The 25,398-nt window shown below is 46.5% G+C and overlaps 1 protein-coding gene across 21 annotated transcripts in view; it reads left to right on the top strand.

Moving 5' to 3' along the window:
- FBRSL1 (fibrosin like 1) overlaps positions 1 to 19,391 on the top strand; it is a 505,293-nt gene extending 485,902 nt beyond the window's left edge. For 12 of the 21 annotated variants that reach the window (XM_050980712.1, XM_050980709.1, XM_050980710.1 and 9 more), the window contains 10 exons: positions 176 to 226; positions 1,158 to 1,253; positions 4,601 to 4,672; positions 5,236 to 5,274; positions 6,109 to 6,180; positions 8,559 to 8,691; positions 11,737 to 11,814; positions 13,243 to 13,326; positions 14,342 to 14,582; positions 16,571 to 19,391. In XM_050980712.1, the coding sequence (XP_050836669.1) occupies positions 176 to 226; positions 1,158 to 1,253; positions 4,601 to 4,672; positions 5,236 to 5,274; positions 6,109 to 6,180; positions 8,559 to 8,691; positions 11,737 to 11,814; positions 13,243 to 13,326; positions 14,342 to 14,582; positions 16,571 to 17,804 (2,100 nt within the window). In that variant the 3' untranslated portion in view covers positions 17,805 to 19,391. The remainder of the gene's footprint in view (positions 1 to 175; positions 227 to 1,157; positions 1,254 to 4,600; positions 4,673 to 5,235; positions 5,275 to 6,108; positions 6,181 to 8,558; positions 8,692 to 11,736; positions 11,815 to 13,242; positions 13,327 to 14,341; positions 14,583 to 16,570) is intronic. The other 9 variants (XM_050980714.1, XM_050980715.1, XM_050980696.1 and 6 more) reach the window with 4 other exon arrangements.
- The last annotated feature ends 6,007 nt before the right edge of the window (positions 19,392 to 25,398 follow it).

The raw sequence follows: 25,398 nt of genomic DNA, 5'->3' as shown, positions 1-25,398 counted from the left end.
ATCCTGGGGAAATCAGTCATCTCCCTGCTGAGCGAGTATGGAATAACCAGTCAGTTCTGCTCTGTTAAACGCTTACACGCGGGCCATGATTATTTGTCTGTGTTGAAATCCTGATGTGTCTGCTCCTGCCAAAACCAAACTCACCTGTTTCCTTTTTTTTCTCTTTTCTTTCCAGTTTGACAAGTACGCTCCCAAATTAGACAACCCTTACTTTCGACATTCCAACGTGAGTGCTCGCCTTCCTCCTTGGTCTCTTTGTAATGGTTCTGCTTGCTCTTCTTTTGCTTGTTTTCAATTGATGAGTAGTGTTTTGATCCATTCATTTCTAAAGCTCTTTTTTCCCCTCTTGATTTTTTTATGTTCTTAAGGTACCAAGTTTTCTTTGGGCTTTTTTTTTTTTCTTTATTTTGTTGGTTATTTTTTTAATTCTCTGTCTCCTGCATTTTTGCTGCTGCGGCTCTGTATGGCTGTGCCTGGGATGGCAGGGAATGCGCAGGAATTGCTCAGTCAGTGGTCACTGCAGTACCTTTGCAGCTGGTGCTTCTCCCAGTGCAGCAGCCCGGAGTGCATGGCTCTTTCACAAGGTTTTGCTCAGGTCACAGGAGTAAGTCAGACTGGTGGTTTCTTCCTGGTGCTCCCCACTGCTCCAAAGCACAAAAAAACTACACGTTCTGGGACTTGTAAATCTGCTGTGTGTGCTCAGGAGAGGCCTAAGCAAAATTTCACCCAGCCTACACAACTACAAGGTGGTGTGCATGTTGCCTGTGGTTAGAGTGCAGTGCAGCATCTTGTGGTTCCTTCTGCTTTAAAAATTAAAGCAGGTCACATTTCAAAACAGGATCGATTTGTTTGCAACAGCAGAAAAATGCAAAGTTAATGGAAAGTGAACATAAACCCCAAATTATGCTCTGTGCTTCCTGCAATAGTCCACAATTTTTAAAGGCACACTCATTCAGCACTATCTAGAAAATTTATCAGATGAGTGCATTTTTCAAGTTTTGGCTTTGCTCTTAAAAATTTTGAAAGCAAATTTGTCGTGTATTTTCACTGTGGCACTTGTTCAGCACAGTACTATTTTTGTATGTGCCAGGCTTGGCACCTACCTCCATTATTGTTCAAGTCATCCTGTGACATAAGCATCTCTTTTTCTTTTGTAGTTCTTTCCAACCTATCCTCCAGCAATGCCTGGAATGCCACCCATGCTTCCACATTCAGGTCCCTTTGGGTCACTTCAGGGAGCATTTCAACCGAAGGTACAAACTTCTTCTTCTGAAGGCTTTGTTCTTTTGCTGGGAGAGGAACTGTGTTCAGAGTCTCGTCTCTGGTGATTTTGCAGCACATGATTTGAATAGCAGAAGTGCAGCACAGGGTTGGAAAGGATCACCCCGCAGAACTGTGAGCATCCTCTGCACAAAGCAGCCAACACTTTAGCAGAAATTTTCTCTTGGCACTGCAGATCCTTCCTTGGAAAGGATGTAGTGGCTCACTTGGGAGGTCTGCTGAAACTGGAGGAGAAGCATACAGTGAAGTGCATTATTTTGATTGAAATATTTACAGCTCCTAATAGACCGATGAGTCCCAAATCATTTCATAAATCTAATGGTCTGAGATTGCAAAAGATAAACTGTATTTATTCCCAGAAAAAACAAAGATAATTTGACTGCACAAGTGTGGGAACAATAGGGAGAGACTGCTGGAAATGGGTAGAGCAATTTGAAGGAGCTGAATTTTTATTCCCAGCTCCAACACTGTCTGACCTTGGGCAAGTTGCTTAAACCTTCTGTTCCTCAGCTTCCTCATTTATAAAGTTATCTTGCAGTGGGTTTTATAAGGGTTGATTAATGCCTGCAAGCTTCTTTAAGATAATGTGTTTGAAAGGTGCACTGCAGCTGTAACATGTCATTACAACTAGCACTGATTGGCATTTGGAAATGTTGCCATCATAACCCCCATTTTTTGGCAAATTCTGTGGTGTGCACTGCTTTTTATTTCCCCTCCCAGACATGTTATTTTTATTAACTATTTTTAAATGTACCAAAACTGTTAAATCTCTCCAAACAAGAAATAATGGATTGTATCTGTATAGCATTTGTTTGAAAATGGAGCACATACTCCATTTGTAAGGTGACATGTTCAGCTTCCTCACATGCTGTGATTTTAGAGATTTCTTATCTTGCACTGCATTTCCATAGAACTCTGCTACTGTGTAAGAAGGCTTGAAGGAGCAGCACTGTAGCCAGGCCATTCCTGTTGGCATTTGGGAGGTGATTTCCACATCCACACCAGGCAGGTCTGAGGGATGTGCTTTCCCTCAGCAATGTCACTGATGTCAGTGGAAGTCAGTAATTAGCAACTGCAAATAAGGCCTTGTGCAACCTTCCCCCTTAACTTAATGCTTTTAATGGAAGCCAGAGGATTTCCTCCGTGCTCACTAAATCCCTGACATTATTAGGGATTCATTTTCGTTTTAGGGGTACATTACAAATAGCAAAGTCTCTAAAATGGCTTTGTTCAGAGGCAGTTTTGTATGTGGTGGCTGCAGACCTGGAGAAGGAGCAGTTCATGGAAGCAGGGGGAGCAAGAGGGACAGAACATGGCCATCCTTTGATGGAGTTTGCCAGCATTAGTTGTTGTTGCTCTTGCAAGGGATGGCAGGGAGTCCCTACAGACCCTGAGTAGTCAGGGTGTGAACTTGATTTTCCAAGAAAAGGAGCTGTAGGAATAAGGTGGAATTGGACACGTTTTGCTCGTGCAGCCAGGGCTGTTTTGCCATCAGGCTCCCTCCTGCTCATGAGGAGCTGCTGCTACACTTGTGGCACGTTCTTCTACTTTCCATCTTCACTGTAAAATACCAGTAGGCCAAGGAGCAGTTACATCGTGAGAAAGAAAAAGTGAGCACAGACCCTTTACATTTTTAAGCAGTTCCTAATGCTGTTATAACTACCTTATAATTCATTTTGGATACATCCAGCATTTGCTAGCTTGAGTTTAAGCAGTGCAAGGTCACACTCTGGTGCTGTGGTTAATCACTGACATAATTTGATCTTTGCACAGTGCAGTATTTACATGCAAACTAACATCTGAAAAAGAGAGGGATAGGTTGAAAAATGTATCTGCTGCTTTGGCAGGTTACTTTGCAGTTTCCCAGAGGAGGCAGAGCTGAGCTCTAGGCAAAGCCACTCCAGTCATCATTCCTGCATCGTTCTTCCCTGGTCTCTCCCTCCCAAGCTGTTTGACTAAAGCTTGCATAATCACTACAGACCTGATGATTTGGCTTTAACACTCTGACTCCTGCACTTCTTGCTTTCCAAAGCAGAGATCTTGGTTTTGTTTTTCCCCTTCCCATGTCATTTGCCTACAGCTGTGCGTGTGAGTCCACTGCACATAAATCCAGGCTGACGGTAAATTTCTCAGTGAGGTTCCCCAAGGCCATTTCTCACAAGCTAAGAACTTGAAAAGGTCAGAAGTATTCAGTTCACTTTGCTGGAGGAAGCATCCACCTCTTTCTCCAGGGGACAAAGGGACAGGATGACACCCTACTATTAACATGTTGTGATCTTTAAGCTCTGGCCTGTATGAAAGCTGTAACTTATTTGCCACCTTATATCTACCTCAGCTGTCAGAGAGGCCCTGAGAGCTCCAATCTGCCTGGGGAGTGCATTGACTTACCTACACACACACATATGAGAATTCACTTTTTAATGAGTCTGGAAGTTACATAGCCTTAGACAAACCAAAACCTACCTTCCCTCCTACACCCAGGATTATACTCATGCCTCGCACTGTTTGAAATCTGCTATAATTTGACTTAAAGCATGAGGGAAATAATCCCTTGGGGAATGAGGTTTAACCCCTCTGCACTCAGCTGTGCAGAGACACCAGGTGCAGTTGCTCTGGGAGTGGGAGATGGAAGAATGCCAGAGTGAGGAGATGGATGAGTTCTTGGGGATCATTAGGACAGGACAACAGGTGGGATCCAGAGATTGAAGGGATTCCTTCAATGAGGTGTTTAATTCTTGCTGGAAGATGATGGAGTAAACAATGCAAAGCTATAAAAGACCCACAAGCACCTTCTAAGGTTTCTCATTTTTGCCCTGTCGAAGCAAACAGATGGATGGGCTGTTTCTGGTTCAGGCATTGTGTTACCTGGCCCCAGTCAGAGAGGGGCCGTGGTCCAGTGTGTGGAACATGGGACTGGGATGCTCAAGTTATTCTGTTCCTGTCTGCTGCCTGGAAAATGGAGAGATTCAGGCCAGCTCTCTTGTTCTCTCTCCTACCTCCCTGTTTTGTCTAACGAGTAAGCTTGGGGGGCAGGGCCTGTCTCTTCCCATGCACATGCACAGCACAAGGGGGTGTGATCTCAGTGGGGCTTAGGGGTGCTACTGGAATACTGTTACTGCTGCTCAGTAATAATAAATGACATGGTGGTTAGATGCTGTTGGCTGTCAGTAAGAGATAACATTTAGCACTAATGTAGCAATATGCGTGCTCAAAGCACAGTGCAAACACGGACTAATTAATGCTGTTAACATCAGATAGAGATGTTAAATGTGCCACTGGTGTGATACAGTATTATTCACGCTCTCTTCTTGTCTTTCAGACTTCAAACCCTATTGATGTAGCAGGTAGACCAGGCACAGTCCACCATACGCTGCTGCAGAAGACTCCAGGGGTAGGCAACGATATATAAACTTCTTTTCATCTTATCTGGGTGTACAGTAAACACAGTGATTGCTGGTAAAAAATGAGAATAGGCTGGTGAGCAAATTGGCCTTCTAGACTGGGAACACAGTGAGGAGAGAAGTTGTCTTTTTCTGGTGAGACAGCAATCTCCAGCAGTCATGAATTCAGAGGGATGTATTGGCTTCTTTCAAAAGTCAGAGGAAAATGGGGCAGGAAACCCCTTCCATGTCTTTCCTGTAGGTATTGCTTGGAGAGTACTTTCATGCTCTCCATTTCAGAATAATTACAAGGTTCAGAAAAGCACTGGCGCTGTTCAGTTGCTGGTCTGAAGCTGCTTTGTTTATTACAAAATTCTGCTGAGTTTGGTTCAAGGAATGAAAGAGAAGTTTTAAGCCTTCTTTAAGCCTTTTAGGTTTCCTGTGTCACAGGGGACTTCTCTGGAACGTTGCTTTCTAAATGCTTTCACTTGTCCAGAGGAAGGAAGTTCCCCACCTTTCTGTATATTGGCTAGTTTTAGAAAGACTGATTGTTTTATTTCTGCTTTTTCTATAGGTGTCAGACCCTTATAGGCCTCCAGTAAGAGTAAGTAAGGTTTGTGGGGGATTTTATATACATATTTATACACAGACACTTGGAATATTGTGCATGTGCTTTTGAAATTTAATATGTCCAGTAGAAAATCTCATCCTTTACTTCAAGCAAAATGTCAGTTAGCTCTCTGCCACTTCTGATTAATAACATTTAGGTTGAATCCCGGCCTTTTTGCATCCATTTGTGTGCATTAATAGTTCACAGTATGAAATGAGGGTCACAGAAATAAATGACTGTGAGCATGGGCAGGCATTCATCAGCAAACAGATTCGTGGTGGCTCAGGTCAGTGTGCTGATGTTCCACATAAGCAGTGGAACAGTGAGCACCGTGGCTCAGCTGAAAACAGGGACTTGTTCAGCTGTGGCACTGCTCATCCTGGGGATTGTTTGTCCCTACCCTTTCCCTCCCCAAAAGCCAGTAGCCATAATAACCACGCATGACTTAGCCTGCAGTGCAGCAGGGGTGAATGAACAGGGCTCTTTTCAGAAACAGAACTCTCACCATTAGTTGCTTTCTCTTAAGTATGGCATACTGTTCTTTGCTGCCATTCATTTCAGTTTGGGAAGGGGGGAGTGCAAGTAGGAAAGAACAAGGCAGGATCTCAGATGTCCATGAGATGGGGAAGATATCCCACATTCTTCCTGTTTCCTTCTTAATTTAAACATCATCAGCTGCAGTACAGCAGAAAATGTTGATCACCCATTGTGCCGTTTCAGTAATCAGCCTTTCTCATTGCTTAGCTGCCTGGTTGACAGTGAGGGAAATGAAATGTTCTATCTGATGTAGATTGCTAACGTATAAATTAATCTAAATTCTTGTGCTTTCCACTACAGAAACCCGGGAAGTGGTGTGCGGTTCATGTGCAGATCGCCTGGCAGATCTACCATCACCAGCAAAAGATAAAGGTAATTCAGATGGCTTCTGGAACAAAGCCAGGTCTTTTAGCTTACAGATTGTATTTGAGTGAGTAATGGGCAGGAAGCAGTTACTGTGGTGATTCTCAAGCTTGCCTTTATTGATTAACTAATACTTACAGTCCTTTAACATTTATTGTAGCAACTGTAAAGTTTATCTGAGGGCAGAGGAGCTGTGTGGAAGGGTGGACAGCCAGAAAGAAGGGAAGAAAGTGAGGGGCAGAGTAATTTCCCCAAGTCAATCTTTTTTTTTTTTCACAAAGCACGCACATTTAATGTCGCTTCCCTTCTGCATTAGTACCTCCTGTGGAGGAGGTAATGAAATGGCCAATGCAGTGAAGAACATTACAGAGCAGAGAGCAGCAGAGTAGATTGATAACATCAGTGTTAGAGGTTATAGGGCTTCCTGTGATGGTGGGCAGAGGGAGGGGGTTTAACACTCAAGAGGTAACAGGATGTAGGTACCCTGGGGTGCTGCTGCAGCCTTTAGACTCCCTATGGCAGGCAGAATAGCTGATAAAAGGACTTGTGTAGATTTTATTTTTTCACAGCTCCTAGAGTAGTATTTTTGTCCCATTAATGAAGGCTATTCTCTGCTTAAGTAGGTGCCTCTGAAAGGGGTGTATGTCCATATATTTTTATAAGCAAATACGTAACCTGTAAGCTATTCATAGGCTTCTGTGACTGAGTGCAGTTCTGGCCATGCTCACTTCTACAGGGCAAGGATAAAAACAGGCTCTGGAGGAGCCTCATAGCTTCCTTCATCCTTTGCCCCTTGTCTGCACACTGAGCTGTCCTGGCTGCAGGAAGGGCACAGTATGGGCACATCTCTCTCAAACTGGAGAGGCAGAACAGACGAGCCCCTCACCAGAGCCCATCACCCAGAGCCCATCACCAGAGCCCATCACCAGAGCCCATCACCCAGAGCCCATCACCCAGAGCCCATCACCCAGAGCCCATCACCCAGAGCCCATCACCAGAGCCCATCACCCAGAGCCCTTACCAGAGCCCATCACCCAGAGCCCATCACCCAGAGCCCATCACCAGAGCCCATCACCCAGAGCCCATCACCCAGAGCCCATCACCCAGAGCCCATCACCAGAGCCCATCACCAGAGCCCATCACCCAGAGCCCTTACCAGAGCCATCACCAGAGCCATCACCCAGAGCCCATCACCCAGAGCCCCTTACCCAGAGCCATCACCCAGAGCCCATCACCCAGAGCCATCACCCAGAGCCCATCACCCAGAGCCCATCACCAGAGCCCATCACCAGAGCCCATCACCCAGAGCCCATCACCAGAGCCCATCACCAGAGCCCATCACCCAGAGCCCATCACCCAGAGCCCCTTACCCAGAGCCCATCACCCAGAGCCCATCACCCAGAGCCCATCACCCAGAGCCCATCACCAGAGCCCATCACCCAGAGCCCATCACCAGAGCCCATCACCCAGAGCCCATCACCCAGAGCCCATCACCAGAGCCCATCACCCAGAGCCCATCACCAGAGCCCATCACCCACTGCCCATCACCCAGAGCCCATCACCCAGAGCCCATCACCCAGAGCCCATCACCCAGAGCCCATCACCCAGAGCCCATCACCAGAGCCCATCACGCAGAGCCCATCACCCAGAGCTCATCACCAGAGCCCATCACCCGGAGCCCATCACCCAGAGCCCATCACCCACTGCCCATCACCCAGAGCCCATCACCAGAGCCCATCACCAGAGCCCATCACCAGAGCCCATCACCCAGAGCCCATCACCCAGAGCCCATCACCCAGAGCCCATCACCCAGAGCCCATCACCCAGAGCCCATCACCCAGAGCCCATCACCAGAGCCCATCACGCAGAGCCCATCACCCAGAGCTCATCACCAGAGCCCATCACCCGGAGCCCATCACCCAGAGCCCATCACCCACTGCCCATCACCAGAGCCCATCACCCAGAGCCCATCACCCACTGCCCATCACCAGAGCCCATCACCCAGAGCCCATCACCAGAGCCCATCACCCAGAGCCCATCACCCAGGTCTCAAGGCTTCTCTCAGCAGCTTTGTGCCTGCAGAGCATTTTTGTCAGGCAGAGAGCTCAGCTGCTCCTGGGGTGCCGTGCACTCAGTGTGTCCTGTTCCTGCTGCAGCCTGTGCTGGGGGCTGAGTGCTCCCTGCTGACCTCAGCCTGGCATGGGGCAGGCAGCTGAGAGGCTGCAGGCTGGGGTGGCCCTGCAGAGCCTGGCAGAGCACGGGGACACTGCTGTCACTGTCACTAACACTTCCTGGCAGGGCTAAGGAGGAATGAGCTTTAACTCCCTCTCTTGTTTTCCCATAAAAAAGGAAGTGTGTAATGAGATTGCTTTTATATCATTTGACAGCAAATGCAGCTGGATCCCCACAAGCTAGAGATAGGTGGTAAACTTGACCTGTTCAGCAGACCTCCCGCCCCTGGGGTGTTTCCAGGCTTCCATTATCCACAAGATCTTGCCAGGCCTCTGTTTTCTACCACAGGTAAGGGAAGATTATTCCTTGTTGATTGAAAGAAACAGTCAGTGTATGTCATGCATGTATTAACAGCTATATATGCCTCAAAAACAGAAGCAAGGTTGGTTCAAGGGGTGCAGGGACACTGCTGTGACCAGGGCTCTGCCACCACCTCCAGTGCAGGATCCTCTGCACATCACTGAGCTGCAGCAGTTGGCCCACAGTCCTGTGTGTGCAGCTGGTTCTTAGGTCCCTGATTAGCAGGCTATAGAGTGACTTTTTAAAAGCAATTTTGACAAAACACTTGAAAATGTTTCCATCGCACAGGATTGGAAGTGGCCCCAGTCTCTTTCTTGCTTTTATATTTGCCATGTTATTCTTCTCAGCTCCTCCACTCACCAAGTTTCTGTTTGTTTTCTGAAGACAAGGGTTTTTTGTAAAAGGAAAACTTCAATAACAGCATTGAAAATATCTCAGAATATTTGCAGTTTGTTCTTTAAATAGAAAATTCCCCTATGTGTTACAAAGTTAAGCAAAGTCCAGGGCTTAAAATGATATACAGAATTTACAAAGAGGCTCAAAGAATTAAAAACAGTTTACACTGATCAATTGTTTTCCACTCTGTTGGAGAAGTAATTACAATCACACAATTACCAAAAGGGACAGTAACCTTCACTGTGTTGTTCTGGATGGCTCTGACCATGGGAGCCAGCATGGATTCATGTGGATATCTGTCTACCAAATGCTTAATGTTGTTCTTATTCTCAAACTTAACTTTCTTCTCAACTTCTTCACATTTTCTGTCTGTGTTTGAGATGCCAAAGTCTGCATTCTGAATGAGCTGCATCAATTGAAGAGATGTAACTTAGCTCTTTATGTATGTAATTAATTGGAAAATAATGTCATTTTCTTCCCTAATCTTGCTCTGATTTTATGATGCAATATTGCACAACCACCTTAACTCAGTGCAGACATGGTCATATTCAGCCTTGGAAATTAATGACTTTAGTTTTGAACTCAGTCCCAAAAATGACAGAAAAGCAACAGATGACAATCGAGCTGAAGTTTCTCTAAGAACTGAGTTTCAAATGCAGATGCCAAATAGCCTTCAGGAACTCTACCAGTGCTTCAGTCTGTCTTTCTGCTCTGTCTGTGGATGGAAATGAAAGCATCAAATGCACATCTACCACATGTAATCAGTGCTGGTACCAGCTCTACATTGTAGGGTGCTACCCTGTATTTTGGTCTCTATAAAGGTGTTTTGATAGTACAAAGCCAAGATACTTAATGCATCTACTTGGATGCATAAGCATTGCTCATTTACAGACCTCTGGCTGTTTTCCTGTGGCAGGTGTTTCCTTATCACTGTCCTGTGTTGTCATTACAAGAACCTTGTTTCATACCTGGTTTTGCTACTGTAGGCTCTTCTGGACAGAATTACCCTAACAGACAGAAAAGCACCAGTCCAGTTGGTATCTGGAGTTTTTTCCCTTAAAAGATGCAAGCATGGCTTGCTTTTCATTTGTAAAAGCAAGAGGGAAAATAGTATGAAATAGAAACATTAAAGAAGGCAAACTAATAAAAAAACTTTCAGTAGAGAGAAACAACCTTACAAGAACTTGTCTGTGAGTATATTAATCACAAGAGCCATCACACAGTAAATCCAGGTAAAGAGTGCTGTCAGTGTGAGCAAACACTGCAGCTGCAATACGTGGAGGAATAAAGCTTTTAGTCTGGAATATCTGAGGCATTCTTTTCACCTTACTGAGCACGTGTGCAGTTGGTGTGAATCATTGGTTCTGCTGCATTGCCTGGTTACTGGGGGAGACATAAGTTATCTTAGGGCCACCTGTCTCCAGGAGGGATGCTGGGCTGCCTGGCAGACAGTCTATTTAATAACTGCCTGACAGCCTGCAATGCTGCTCCTGCCTTCCTCCAGAGGATTTTTTATTATCAGCCCATGTAGTGGAGTTTGTAAGCCGTCTCCTTTGAAGAAATCTCCCATCCATTATCCACCTTCTGAAATCTTAAAGGATTAGAAAGATGACAGTCTCCATCTGTCTTGAAGCATTGGAGCAGTCAGAATGTTTATAGAGAGGTACTGGATAGGTCTCATTGCCGTGGTCTCTCTTAAGTTTCTTCAACTCATTTTCTGGCTGTTTGGGTTTGAGGTGCCCAAGCTGGTGAGGGACACAGAGCTCTGTCTCCCTCTCAGGTTTCACAGCTTGCTCATGTTCTGGACACAGGAGTGTGTTTCACAGCAGCCATCAGGGGTTGGGCTCTGTCCCCAGGGAAGGCCAGTCAGGGGCTGACCAAGTACCCCAGTGACAGGTGACACCAGTGCTTTTCACTCTGGAGTTGTGAGCCTGTTCAGATTCACACATGCCTGCCTGCAAAGGAAGAAAATCTCTCATTTTCTGCTCTGTAAAGAAAGCAGAGTTTCCTGCATGAGGCTGGTCCACCTTGAAATACAGGGCAGACCTGTTTGTTTCAGCCCTACCTGCCCATCTCCTCAGCCTGGTGGAATCCAGCATGCTCAGCAGTGGTGTTCTTTCCCACGAGGAAGTGTGGCACCATGGCAGTGAGCAGTGTCTAGGAAAGGGAAAAAATACCAGGGGGGAGCCTGTGGATGCAGAGTCAGATGTGAGAGTGTAGCTGGAGCTCTCATGGGAGAGGCATGATTGCTGTTCCCTGTGTGCCTGTCATGAAGTGGTGTTTCACACAGACTAATCAGTCACCTCTGAGCACCTTCTGCCTGGGCCCATAACCTGGGCTGGCCCTTTTTCATGTAAACAGAAAGCCAAACAGAGAACTTGGCTTCCCAGGTACTGCAGGTGAGCAGCAGCTCTCAGTGCAAGGTCTCCTCCTGCCTCCAGTGCCCTGTTAGACTCCTTGGCAGGGCTCTCAGGGAGATCCATGTTGCTCACTCAGCCAAGGTTTGGGGTCTTCCCCTGCCTTTGTTGTTTAAATGTGGTGATGTGGCCATCACTCCTGAATGGGATGGATGGCCAGGAGCTCTGGGTCTACAAGGAGTCACTTGCCCTGAACTAAAAAGGGACCTTGTTCTCACAGGTGCGACGCATCCAGCCACCACCCCTTTTGGTCCCTCACCTCACCACAGCAGCTTCCTGCCTACAAACCACTTGGCAGGTAAGTGTAAGTAGCCCTGCCTTCACCTCTGTACCTCTGCCCCCTTCCTGGCTCTCAGTGTTGTGGTCCTGCACTAGGGGAGAGAAAGGCTTAAACTGCCTGAGGATCCCAAGGCTGGCCAGCTTCTCATCCCTGCCAGCTCCCAGCACGTGCCCTCACTGTCCCCCAAAGGAGAGGGCAGTGCACATCTGTCATTGCTGGGACACTGCACCAGAGCCAAAATGTGACCTGTAGAGTCCTGTACTCCTGAATGTGCCTGAAGAAATGGGGGACATTTATGCAAAGATGCCTCAGACAAGCCTCAGCTTAAAATGAGCTCCTCCTGTACCATTTTCCACCTATGAAAGGTCTTGACTAGGTTCTTTAAAAGAGTTCAGGGAGCAGTTCCTGGCAAGTAGATGTTCTGCACATTTTGCCAGACTTTCAGTTTCCTAATTGGCAGTAAGTAGAGCCTGATTCTGTCAAATTTCCTCATTTTAGAAGCTCACAAGCAGCTCATTGCCAATTAAAGTTCAAGCTCTGTTGATTAATGTTTTAGTAACATTCATCCAATCAGTAAATGTGGCATGCCACATGACCTAGTAGACTTTTTTCTCTTGCAAATACCCAGATTTACATCAATTCCTGAACATTCTGTCAAAATTAACTATCTCTACCGAGTCACTCAGCCACTTAAGATCAAAGAGGAAGGGCAAGAACTGTTTTAAATAAGTAAATAAGCAAATAGCTGTTTGCTTTAAGATACAAGCTATTTGTGCCATTTGCCTTGATATTTTAAATGTGATCTCTGTGAGGAAGTGGAGAGCAGCATTACCTCCTGTAACATGGCAAGCTAAGGGCTTGAAGGGGACAGTCAAAAAGCCAGTGGGCAGGAGGAGGAGTTGTTTAGAGATGATCAGTAGGAAAGAAAGCAGGTACACTGGTAGGATTTAACCCATAACTGTCTCTGGAGTGTGGAAACCTGAGATGGGCTGTGTGCTCTCAGAGAGGAATCTCTTCTGGTGATGGGTGCCTTTACTGGAAAAAAAGTGCAGAAACAAGACAGTCATCTCCTCAGTGCTGGCCTAGGGGCCTGCTGAGATTCTTCTTTCAAGGCAGTTGCAATGTTTCTATTGTTAGTACTGATAAGGAAAGAGAGTTATAGCTCAGCAGCCACCCTAATTTCAGCTATTAGACCCTAATTTCTAACTCACTTCTGACTCACATACAAAAGTTTATTACAGCACCTGTTTGCAGAGTGAGCACTGAATCCCTTCTCCGTTTTAACACGATGGGAATTTTCTGTGCAAAGAACCTTGCAATGAGAAGGATCAGCTTAAAGTCTGGCCTAATCCTACTTGGATTCAAACCGTTAAGAAGGGGAGGGGTGTGTTTCATTCTCCAACATTCTTGGCTAAATGCCTGCTAAATCCCTGTTTGCCTTTCCAGATCCATTTAGCAGGTCAAGCACCTTCAGCGGCCTTGGGAACTTAGGCAGCAATGCCTTTGGAGGATTAGGCAGTCATGCTCTGAGTAAGTACTGGCTGGGTTACTGCAGACAAACATCCCTTCCAGAAAAGCCACATGCTAATATTTACAGCAGCTGGTGGTAGTTTTTAAAGAAGTTTAATTCCTAACCTCCATTCTCCTATCTGAAAACACTGCACCTAAGATTTCCAGGTCTCTGCGGTGGGAGCTTCTCTGCATGTCACAGAGATCAGTAGCTGTGCTCTGTGCCTCCTCACTGCTGAGGGTTGGTACCTTGAGTGCTCAGAGAGGCACTGGAGCTGCAAAACCCCACCGAGCTCTGGGACCCTGTGGGCACCTGAAGTAACACCCTTCACCAGCGAAGATGCACAGTGGAGCAGCTAGTGATACTTCTGATTCGTGTAGACATCCTCTGTAACTGTTGGCTGAAGTTTAAATTACCTGTGTAAAATAATTCTACCTCAAAAACATGTTACCTGTAGGTGAAATATGCTTGAGAGCCACACATAAGAGAGCACATAAGAGAGCATGCTTGTGCATCTCATGGTGCAACAGGAATCAGCTGAAGATGGATGGAGGAAAATCGAGTGACTGTTCTGAAAAGCCTACAGCCAAGCTCTGTGTTTATACACACACATACATACCACCAAATAGTCTGGGTTCTTCATCAAAAAAAAATCCCTGAAGCCTCAGCTGCAGGCAGCTGATTGCTTGTAACTACCCACAAATTAAAGTTTCTGCCAGAGAGAGGAGCTGAGGAAAAGTACTGCTTTTGTGCTGGAGCCCTTGCCTGGGGTGGGGGGAGAAGAGAAGCTGGGCATTTTCAGTGGTCTCTGAGTTATTGAAATGTATAAAGCTTCCTCCAACAACAGCCTCTAAAGAGCTGGTGGATCTTACACCCAGTGTTGGAATTATCTGTCTCCCCTCACTAGCAGCTCCCCCTCACCATTAAAAAGCCTTAAAAGGACAGCTCTGGTTGTGACTAATATTGTGAAAAATGTCTGTATAACGATTGGCTTTGAATTATTTTTAACTCTTCCTCCCCCTGCCATTATTCTAGCTCACAACAACATTTTTACTCACAAAGATGGCCCAAACCTGCAGAATTTCAATAACCCCCATGAGCCATGGAACAGACTGCACCGGACCCCGCCGTCCTTCCCAACCCCTCCCCAGTGGCCCAAGCCCTCGGATTCGGAGCGCAGCTCCTCGGTGACAAACCACGACAGGGACAGGGACAGGGAGAGGGAGCCCGACAAGAGGGACCTTTCTCTGAGCAAGGACGACAGAGACAAAGAGAGGTGAGCACTGTGGGCTCCTGACCACGTCCTCCTGGGACTGCTTTTCCTCTGTGTTTTTTCTGTTTTCCCTGAAATGTTGCTGATCCTTAAAGCAGCTGATGGGTCTTTTCCTCAGATAAGCACAAGTGCCAGCAACACCAAAAAAATTCCTCTTTGCCTTTTAGGATTTGCCTTCTGTGGAAATAGAGTAATCCAGTCCCTGCTAGTTGGTTAACAAATCACACCAGGCTGAGAAATTGAGTGTGTTCTCTGTTTTCTGTGTACTGAAAACTTGGTTGTTTTCAGTGCAGCTGCTTTAGGATTGCTGTGTATTCTGAAATTGTGACAGTCAATGTTCTCATTAATGTACAGGTATGCTGATGAATTCAAATGTTAGCTGGACATTAAGGAGATAACAATGCAGATGCCTGTATCCAGAGCAGTGTGCATGAATCCATTAGCAAGACTGATTTTAAAAAATTGCATTGTGGGCAAATCCTTATTAAGGATGACAGGCCTGTATCACCTGATCTATAGTTACTTCATTAGCTCCCAGTTATGTGATTTTGAAGCTGTGAAGCCCTTTGTATTTCAGAGCCCAGTTGTCTCCAACAGACTACTTCTTTGTAGGCAATAACAGCCTGCAAGCCTTAGATGTGTGTGCTTGACTAGTGATAGGGGTTCAGAGTTTGCTGGAGTGCTTTTAATGAGATCTTCAGGCAGTACCTGTGAACAAGATTAGATGGAAGCAATAGGCTGAAAATCTTCTTGCTTTACATGTTAAATTGCCTGACATCCTTGCACAGATTTCATTCAGGTAGGGAAGGTATCCCTTCTTGGCTCTAATGGAATTCATTTGCAGACCAAGGTTACTTTACTCTCAGGAGTGTTCACACGGGGGTTAACAGCTCTATTACACTTCTATTAATTTAGCTTAAGCTGTCCCCAGCATCCTTATTTGGCCATGGTTTTAATAAACCACATCCTTGACCAGCAATCAGGACTACCACAGAGGAAGAAAGCTGGGTTAGCAAATGTAATCATAATGGATAAATACCTACACAGCTCCCTAAAACATCTCCAGCTTTCAGCACTCAGGTCTTACAGCTCTCAAAAACAAACACAACATAAAACTTAGGCAAAGTAAGCCTCTCAGCTGCATAATGCAGTTCTCTCAATCACACGATCATATTTTGCATTTAAAGTGTCTCTCATTCAGAGCAAAGTGCTTTTAAAAGGTGAGCATTATTTATTCCCCTGTTAAAAAGGTGGGATTAACTGTGACTAATTGGCTTGCTCAGAGGCAGAGGTGCAATTGGAAATGTAAACCTTTGTGCCTCTCTTTCTAAACCATGGATGTTGTCATCAGACCCCTTGTTTATCGCAGCAGGTCCTCTTGAAACACAGCTCAGTTGCTCAGTTTCCTGGCTGATTGAAGGGTGTTTCTCCTGAAGCATCTGGCTTACCTACAGGAACTGCCAACAACAAGAAGTGTTATAGTTCTGTAGGAAAATCAGCTTCACCTTATGGCTGCTTTCAGTCAGTGAAGCTGACTTGGGAAGGACCTGCATACATTTCTGTAGGCTTCTGCTTTGTGTGCCTGGATCCGTGTTTTAGGAAAGGAACCCAAGTTTTACAGCTGGGAAGGTCATTGCCTGGCAGCAAGATGTACAGATGAGCACACAAAAAGCTTCTTTAAAAGAAAAATATGCTGTCTAGAATTCTTCTTTCCTTACATTTCTCAGTGAAATGGTCTTAGGGTGAATATAGTGTTCTTCCAGCCACATCCCCAGTTTAGTCCTACATTTGTGAACATGTAAGTTTTTTTGTCTTTAAAGTATGTAAAGGCAGATTGTGCGTATTGCTTACCATAGCATCACAGCTGTAGCTGGTGTTTGTAGAGCTTTCCAAATCCTTTCCTGAGCAATCTCAGAGTGCACAGCTGGCCACAGCACTGTGCGTGCCCAACATCACACATAACCAAGGCTGTACCTTCTGTCTTTTTACAGAGACCTCATGGATAAAAACAGGCATTCGAACAGATCCTCGCCAGCATCCGCCCCTGTGACGCACCAGATCAGCAATCTCATCCGCAGCAACAGCCAGAGCTCCAGCGAGCCCATCAGGCAGGTCAGCCTCGGGGACAGGGAGAGGTCCAAGGAGCCCGAGAGAGAGCACCCTGACCGGCTGAGAGAGCCGCCCATAGCTGAACACAAGATCAAAGAGAGCCGTTCCCCAGTGAAGGAAACTCCAAGCCATGATAAGAGACCCTCTGAGGACAACACAAAGCCAGTAATCCAGTCTGTATCCCCATACAGCAAACCTGCACTAAGTGAGAGCCTGAAGCTTACCAATCTAATGAGCAAGGACATGGAGAGAAAGACAGAGCTTCCCAGCGACCTCCAGAAGATTAAGAATGACATCAAAGTCAAGGAGGAGAGGAAGGAAGACAGTGATGTGCTAGTGGTTGGGTCTGAGCCTTCCCAGCACTCCCGGTCAGTGGAGCATCCCCCACCGCCCACTCTCCATGGATTATCATTGCCTCACTCGATGGCTGCCTCCATGCCCATCTCCATGGGCAGCGTGCACCAGATGAACAACATGAACGTCCTGGACCGCAGCAGGATGATGACCCCGCTCATAGGCATGAACCCTTTGTCAGGAAGAGAGAGGCTGCCACATCCCGGATTTTCCTGGGACCCGATGAGGGACCCGTTGCGAGATGCCTACCGGAGCTTAGACCTGCACCGTCGAATGGACTTCCAGCTCCGGACAGATCCTATCCATAGGTTTCCTACCACCTCTGGCTTTTATGACCACGAGCGTTCCTACAGAGACAGGGAACCCCACGACTACAACCACGAGAACCTTCTGGAAGCCCGCCGAGAGCAGGAGCGGTTGCGGCAAGTGGAGGAGCGCGAGCGCTTGCACTTACGGGAAGAACTTGAGCGTGCCAGAATGCACCACTTGCACTCGTCCCCCATCGAAAGCCACCTGGCACACGTGCCATCCTTCATGCCTCATTTGAGCGGGATGCATTACCCCAGACTGAGTCCATCCACTGCCATGCACAACGGGATTTTGAACAGGAACCCGCCGACCGCAGCGCTGAGCGCGCCGCCGCCTCTCGTACCAGCCAGCAGCACCAGACCTGCCTCCCCTCGCAGGACTACCCCACTCACAAACTCAGAGTCCAGGGACTATTCCCCCTCTAGGAACCCCAAAGAAGTAGAGGCACGATAGTCCCCAACATTGAATTTTAAACTCACCTGTACATAAAAAACAAGCAAGCAAACAAACAAGCAAACAACAACAACAACAAAAAAATCACAAACAGGAAAAAAAAAACAACAAAAAAAGAAAACAACAAACCTTTTACAAAATGCACTGCTGTAAACTTTTTTTTTTTAATGTAAAATTTGTAGAAGTTAAGCACATTTCCATAAATAACGGGGTTGGGGACTTTCCAACAAGAAGGTTGCTGAGAATGGGAATTTAATATATAGGTATTGATTTTTGGTTTTGTTTTTTGTTTCTGTGCTAAAAAACAAAAATGAGTTAAGAATATCAAGTTTGTACATTTTTTCCCAAATGTGAGAAACATTTTTAATGGATTTGTATTTTTTTTAATTTTGTGCTCTTTATTCACTTAAAAAAGAAGAAATTTTGCTTTTGTTTTTAGTTAAATTTGCATTTTAAAGGCCTCAGATCCTTAAGAAAAAAATACCCAGGGTTTCTTAAAAGTATTATTTATGGAAATACTGTAGTTTTACAGTCCACTGTGAGGTTCCCTTCTGAGGCCAATTGATCACTTACCTTGGTACTTTGGAACCGAAGTTACAGATATATATTAAAATATTAATAATAATAATAATGTACAAAACTGTTTGTTTTTTGCCTTATTATATTATGCAGAAATTTAAGAGGAATTTTTTTTGACTTCTTGTTTTAAACAAAAAAAAAAAAGAAAACAAACTGTAAATATTCTGTTAATATAAATGTACACCAATATTAAATTCTTAACATAGGTAGACTTTATAAAAATGGTTTCTAGAACCACTCTGGTTATTTGTTAACATGGTTACAACTCATACTCTTGTCACAGTCAGAAATTCACACTCAGAAAGCTCAGTATGGCATATATACTTCAACTATGCAAGAACTCGGAGGCAGGTCTTAGTGGATGTTGGGGGGAGGAAGGTTTTAAAAAAAATAAAAATAAAAAAAAACAACCCAAAAACAACCAACTCGCAACTCTGGAGACAGAATGGCAATGGCATGTGAACAGGAAGAAGGATGCTTGTGTTTAACAAAAAAAAAAAAAAAAAAGAGAGACTGAATTTTTTTGTACAAACACAAGGGACAGTTCGTCAAGGAAAGAGAAAGACACACGCTCCTGGAAGGGAATTTTGGTTTCCTACTTTTCAAGCTGGCAAAAGCAGATGGAACTGGCACAGTACCATGCGGCAGACCCTTTCCTTATTTTTTTTTCCTTTTTTTTTCTCTTTTTTTGTGTTGTGGGCAGGATCGCTGGCAAGCAAGGACAATTTTCCGTGGACCCCTTGTGCTAATTGTGCAGTGTTCTTATTGGAATCTGTATACAAGACAAAGTAGAATTTTAGGAGTGCAAAAAAAAAAAGTCTAATGGTTGATTAAAAAAAAAAAGAAATTCTGATATATTATCTATAGTACATGAAGACCATAAGCAAATGTTTGTTTCAGTGTGGTTCTGCCTTGAACTGCTTTTTGGCATGATTTATTTTTTATTTCCAATTTTACTTTTCATCCATATGTAAATTTTGCCATGTTTTACTTGCTGTACCATCCCCCCTTCCCTTATTTTATTTTTCAGTGTCCATGTTTTATATATCCTGGGCTTTTTCTCTCTAGTTAATTCAGCCATCCGCTACTATTTTCTTGGCTCTGTAACTCTTGTTTCCCCCCCCTCCCCGTCCTCCCCCCTGCACCCCCTGTAATTTTAAACATTCAGTTTCCTTGTAGATCAATGAAGATAAATACAACATTGATTTTGGATGAAAAAGGCAGTTGAGTGTTTGTGTGTCGTAGCCAGCACTGTTGACTCGAGGCTAATGGTTTATTGACGGCTGGGAGGAGGCAGCTGGCGGAAGGGGCTGGTGCTGGGACAGGGATTCAGGGATTTGCTTCTGCCTGTGAATCCTTCCCAGCAGAAGGAACACGCTTTGGAGGTCGGGGTTTGGGGGTTTGGGGAGGAGAGCAGAGCAGTGCCCCCAGCCCTGCAGCATCTCCATCCCACAGCCTGGGGAACCTCGGGCTCTGAGCCCCCAGGGCTGACCCAGCACCTCCTGCCAGGGGAAGGAAGGACAGCAAAGGAAGCACGGCCTGTGTGCAGCAGCTCGTGTGGAGGGACCCTGCTGCCAGCATCACCACGGGAAGGTTATCACCTCCAGCGCTGCTCTGCACCTCCCATTTGCTTCCCAACCCTTTCCCTGGGCTGAGCTGTCTGCAGGGATGGAGCCGTGCCCCGCGCCCCTCGCGCTGCGCGGCTGACGGGGCTTTAGCAGCATGGTGCAGCTTCTGGGGTTAAGTCTGCGTGTGACTGAATTACTGAGCGTGAAAAAATAAAGTGAAATAAAATAGCAGGGTCCTTAATCTGATGAAAGGAGGCTTAAAACAAAAATAGGCATTAAAAATCAGCACCTGCTCTCCCAGCTGAAATTGGAGGAACATAGAACACATGGTGAATGTGAAAAGCGTGTTGGACTCAGCATAAAGATTCATAATGCTGAGTCAGGGGGATTGCAATTCTCCTGGTGCCAGTGTCCAACATGGGATCTTGTTTGACACCACTTCTGACATGGATCTGCATAAATGAGCCCCCCTAACCTCTGCTAGAGCCCACAGCTGCATGTTCCTAATGCAGGTACATGTGAGCAAGGAGGTTGTTACTGCAAACTTCAGAAAGAAATGCAAAAATGGGCCATACCCTTTGGAAGCATTTGGTCTGTGTATGACTTTAAAAGTGAGCATTAAATCAATGCTATGCTCCCCTGGCATTCCTGAAGGATTGCTTATTGCAGCCACCCTGGTGCCAGAAGAATTCATCATGACTGATGTTGTGGTGGTCTGAATATTAAATGAAAATCAGTGGTTTGCCATTTACTGTATTAGGAGGCATTGCTCTCACGCCTTCAGAGGATGACCCATCAATAATGCTGCACTACAGTGGGATTCCTGTGGAATTGCACAGTGTCGAGTATCAGCCTTCTCACAAAATGGTTCATCGTGATTAATGGTATTATTACCTAAACAGAGAAACTAATTAATTCAGCCTTATTCCTTTAAGCCACCCCAGCTGAGCAGCCTTTTGCTAAAAGAACTGGTACAGAAGGACTTCCTAGGTTTTATGCATTTCTACCACTGTTCAGCTTTCATTTTGTGCCGTTTTCACCATTTTTATTCTATTTTTGGCTGTCTCCCTAAAGACTTTCCTCAGTCACCAAAAAGGGTGGAATTTAGCAAACAAATGACAGTGGGTAGGAGGAAAAAGATGGGATTTGGAAAGTTCATTGCTTGCCTCAGGCAACCTGTGTTTAAAAACATACTCAGGAAGGCTTAAGGAGGGAGACCAGTGGTTGCACTTACATTACCTTTTGTCCAAAATGCCACATCCCATTGGGGCTCCATGGAAAATGGGTGCACCAGCTTCATTTAATGGGGATCACTCTTGGCCCAGTCAATAAAATAGCCAAGATACCAGGGAGTGAGGGAAAAACCCAATCTGTAAAGCTGTAACACATCCTCAAATCACTTGTCAAAAATACTAACTGTTCCTTGACAAAAAAGATCTAGTGCTTCTCCAAAAAGCCAGCTTTATTGCCTAAAATAAGCATATGGGAATTGTCCTTTCTAGCCTATATAGATACCATAAATATGTAGTTAGCTGTTGGTGACCTGGAGTCAGACAAACAGAGGGTTGATGCAGGGGAGCCCAAGGACTCGGGTCAGGTCTGCAACGCCAGCCCCGCCCGGGCCCAGAGGAGGGAAAGCACAAGGAGCCAACTGGTCAGGAATGCAGTGTCCTGAGAGCTTAGGGAAGAGGGAGACACACCAGCTGTGCTTTGGGAGCCCAGCAAGTGCCAGAATGAGAGCAGGGCTAGAGATCAGTGCTGTGCAGCTCAGGCCGCAGCCGAGAAACCGTCAGCAGAGGGGAAAACAAGATGTGTGTTTTCCTTGGCTTGTGCCAAAAAAAAAAGGGAGCCTTTCCCTTACCTCCCTCAGGAAATTCATTTTTGCCAAAGTCTCAGAAAATAGTTGTGTTGCAGTGTTGGGGGGATTTTGGTAACGGTCTTGTGAGAGGCCAAACTGGCATTACCCCATGCCAACACTCCCTGCAGAACTCTCTCCAGTGCTTCTTGGTGCCCCTTTGCACAGGCAGCTGGCTTTGGGGAGAAAGCCAACAGCTAAGGAAATAAAGAGAAATGGGGCTTGGGCAAATAAATCTAGCACTTTTGCTCAAATCTTGGGGAGCTGGTAGCCCTGGGCTTAGCTCAGAAGCACGGGGCTTTGGGAAGAGCAGGGCAGGTCAAGGGCTCAGCCTCAAGCTGGGCATCGCTGCGGGCAAGCAGCATTGCCAGGGAGCCACTTCTTGTCCACTTGTGTCCAGCAAGATGGCATCTTCCTGCTGAGGCCACAGCTCCTTCACAGCACCAAGATCAATACTTTGTCAGGAAAATGCCTTTCCTAGTAATGCACTGTATTATGTGAAACTGAATAAAACGCAAGGAGTGGGGGAAGCCTACACCAGGCCTAAATTACAGGCTCCTGTTTCTGAACATAATGGTGAAAAAGAAAAATCAAATGATGTTTTGAAGTTTAACTCGGAAAATATTTTTCCAAAGCCTTTGAGGGATGTGTGTGTGAAGTAAGAAGGTCGGCTCCCCTCATCCCAGCCCCTGCTGCTGCGGCACAGCTGGAGGCTCCCTGCACAGCGGCTGGGACCTCCTTGCAGGTGTCGGCACGGCAATTCCTTTGTCTTCTCACAAAAAACCTTCTGCTCCATTAAGCTTCCCTAATTGCTGCATTTATCATCAGCCATTTTCTGCTTGTTCTCTTCCTCATTCAGCGAGGATGTGTCAAAATAGAGATCCACCCGCCGTCCCTGGGAGATGAAGCTGTCGGAGGCACCGGCTGCTCAATTGGCCGCTCCGCAGAAGGTCCCTCATTACTCGCTCGTGTGTCACACACATCACAGCAGCCGGGCTCTGCTGGCCGGGTGTCAGGCCCTTTGCACTGAGCCTTGATAAATAGCTGAAAGGAGAAAAATACAGGGCTTCTTTTTTGACTCAAAACCCAGCCAGCTTCGTCCTCCTCCTCCTCCTCCTCCTCCAGCTCCTGATTGGAATTCACGCAGCGAGGTGCAGCTGCCCGCAGCAGGGTGAAGCCCTTCCTCTGCCTCCAGAGCAGACTGAGGAGCAGAGGATGTGTGTGACACCCAAAGGAGATGGGGCCCAGCTCACACCCACACCACACCTCGGTCACACAGCAGCAGCAGGAGGAACCCTGGAAGAAAACCACTGTGGCTCGGCGGGGCGGGCAGGTTTCTGCAGCTGCTTTCCAGAGGAGCTGCCGTCACATGCAAAGTCATAATTAGCTCTTCTGCAGCGTTTGCTCACTGTTTTATCAAAAACATTTCTGTTAATATTATTGTTTTTATTACTACTACATTAATAATATTGTTAATATTATTATTTCAGGAAAAGGAAAAACCAGTCAAGACCCTGAAGGAAGTGACCAGCTTTTCAAAAATGCTCCGATCCCTTCCACAGCCTCCCTTCCCTCCAGCATTTCCAGCTGATGGAGGGCCAGAGCCCAGCAATGTTCCCCAGACACACTGGTGGTGGTGGGATCACTCAGAGGAAATTGCAAAGCAGAAGAATTCTGCAAATCCAGATTCAAAGTGCTGGCCAGAGAAAAACACAATGGTGAGGAACTAGCTTGGGGAAGCTTTTAGGTTTCAGTATTCAAAAATCTTTCCTTCCTTTTTGAATGCTATTAAAAAGCCTCCTCCTGTGGAGGGAACAAAGGAAAAGGGATTAATTTTATGGGGCTTTTTTCAAAACTGAGATGGTTCAGGATTTTTGGTTTGTTAATGGACATCTAAGAAACTACAGAGAGTGAAAAATGTCTGACAAGGGAACCTCATCTGAGGGGTGATTTGCACTAAGCCACTCTGGACAGGGGCGGTGGTAATACCATAAAACACACTCTTACAGCTTCCATTTAAAAGAAACCCACCTTAACTCCCAGCACATACCTGAAAAGGCCAAAAGCAGTGCTCTGCTGTCACGGGGCTCTGCAGGTTAACCATGTGTCTGCAGCTGGGAAAGCAGGGACCCAAAGCAGCCCAGCTATTGAAGGAATTAATTCAGCTGCTGGGGCTGGCTCTGGAGATCACACATGGCCAGATTAGCCTTTCCAAGAGCTCAGCATTTTCTGCCATGGCCTGTGGAGTTTCACTTGTCCAACTCTGCAGAATTTAAAGGTTAAGCCTCGGGCAGGACGCAGCTACTTTGCTGTCAGATTCAGAATCACCACTTCTGTGGCCAGCACACAGGGGCACTGGGCTGCTAATGGCCCATGCACAGGGCACAGCAGAGCCACAGGAGCAAGGACACCCTCTCCCACCTGGGTCTGCAAAGTCCACAGTGGCCTGTTTGGGCCATTACTGACAGATCTTGTGGCAGAGGCACAGCGAGGCTTTTTTACACCCTGCCTCCAATGTGTTCACTGGATGACTTCACGCAGCCAGACACGGCCAAAAATGTGCCTCTGTGAACTAATGAATTGGTTTAATTGTCTGCCAAACCTGAGAGCAGCCAAAAGTAACAAATTAAAGTTTACAATCCTGTGGTCTCATTTACAAGGGGATAATACAGCAACTGTTTATTTTGCGAGATGTTGGAGTGAGTCGGGAGAAAATTACAGCCCCTATATAATATTAATAATAATCAACATCATAAAAATACTTTTAATAGGAAGCACCGATGGTTGTTTTGCTCTGTTAACTTGCACTATTGTTCCAGCCCGTCTGGCTGCCAGCTCACAGGGCAGGGGGTGTTGATTCCCTGGAGGCCAAGCTGGCTCCACAGCCACAGCAGCTTCACACTCAGAGTTTAATAATCGCTCTGGCTGTAGCACGGGAGCACCCATGGGAGGATCCACAGGGCCAGATGATGCTTCACAGGGCCATGGAAAGAGCTCTGGGGAAGGAAGGAGATGTCAGGATGCCTGGAAGCTCCAAGGGAGAATACAGCTAAGGTCCCCAGCCCAGAAGGAGCAGGCTGGGCAGGGAGGGTGGGAGCAGCAGATCTGCAGCTTTTGGAAGACGTGTGAGCCACGGTCTTTGGGGATGGAGGTGCAAGATCAGCCCTGATCACCCCTGCAGCCATGTTCCAGGCAGGAGGGAGAGCCCAGGAGGCCCAGGGACACATCCCTGCTGCCCTGGCACACGCCCCAGGAACACCCCATGGGCAGCTGGTGTCAGCTCAGCCCCAGGAGAGGCTCTGCTCCTGCTGCTCTCCAGGACAGGGCAGCAGAGCCATGATACTGCCAGGGCAGGAGCAGGAGCCTCCTGGGCTGGAGACAGCCGTGAGCCCAGCGCTGCAGGCACCAGCACAGACCCCAGCACCACAAAGCAGTGACCAGCTGAAGCAGGTGACAGCATCCTTGCACAGGGACAGGCTCAGGCTTCCAGCCTTTTTCAAGCCACTGCATCAGAAGCCCTGGCTGCACCTTCCCTTGTGCACGGGTTGCTGAGCGTGGGGTTCCCCCGGGCTCTGGCACCCCATTCATTCCA

The sequence above is a fragment of the Serinus canaria genome, chromosome 15 (genome assembly GCF_022539315.1).
Source record: "Serinus canaria isolate serCan28SL12 chromosome 15, serCan2020, whole genome shotgun sequence".
NCBI classification, from domain to species: domain Eukaryota; kingdom Metazoa; phylum Chordata; class Aves; order Passeriformes; family Fringillidae; genus Serinus; species Serinus canaria.
The sequence above is the reverse complement of the archived record's forward strand: the minus strand, read 5'-3'. Positions and strand labels throughout refer to the sequence as shown.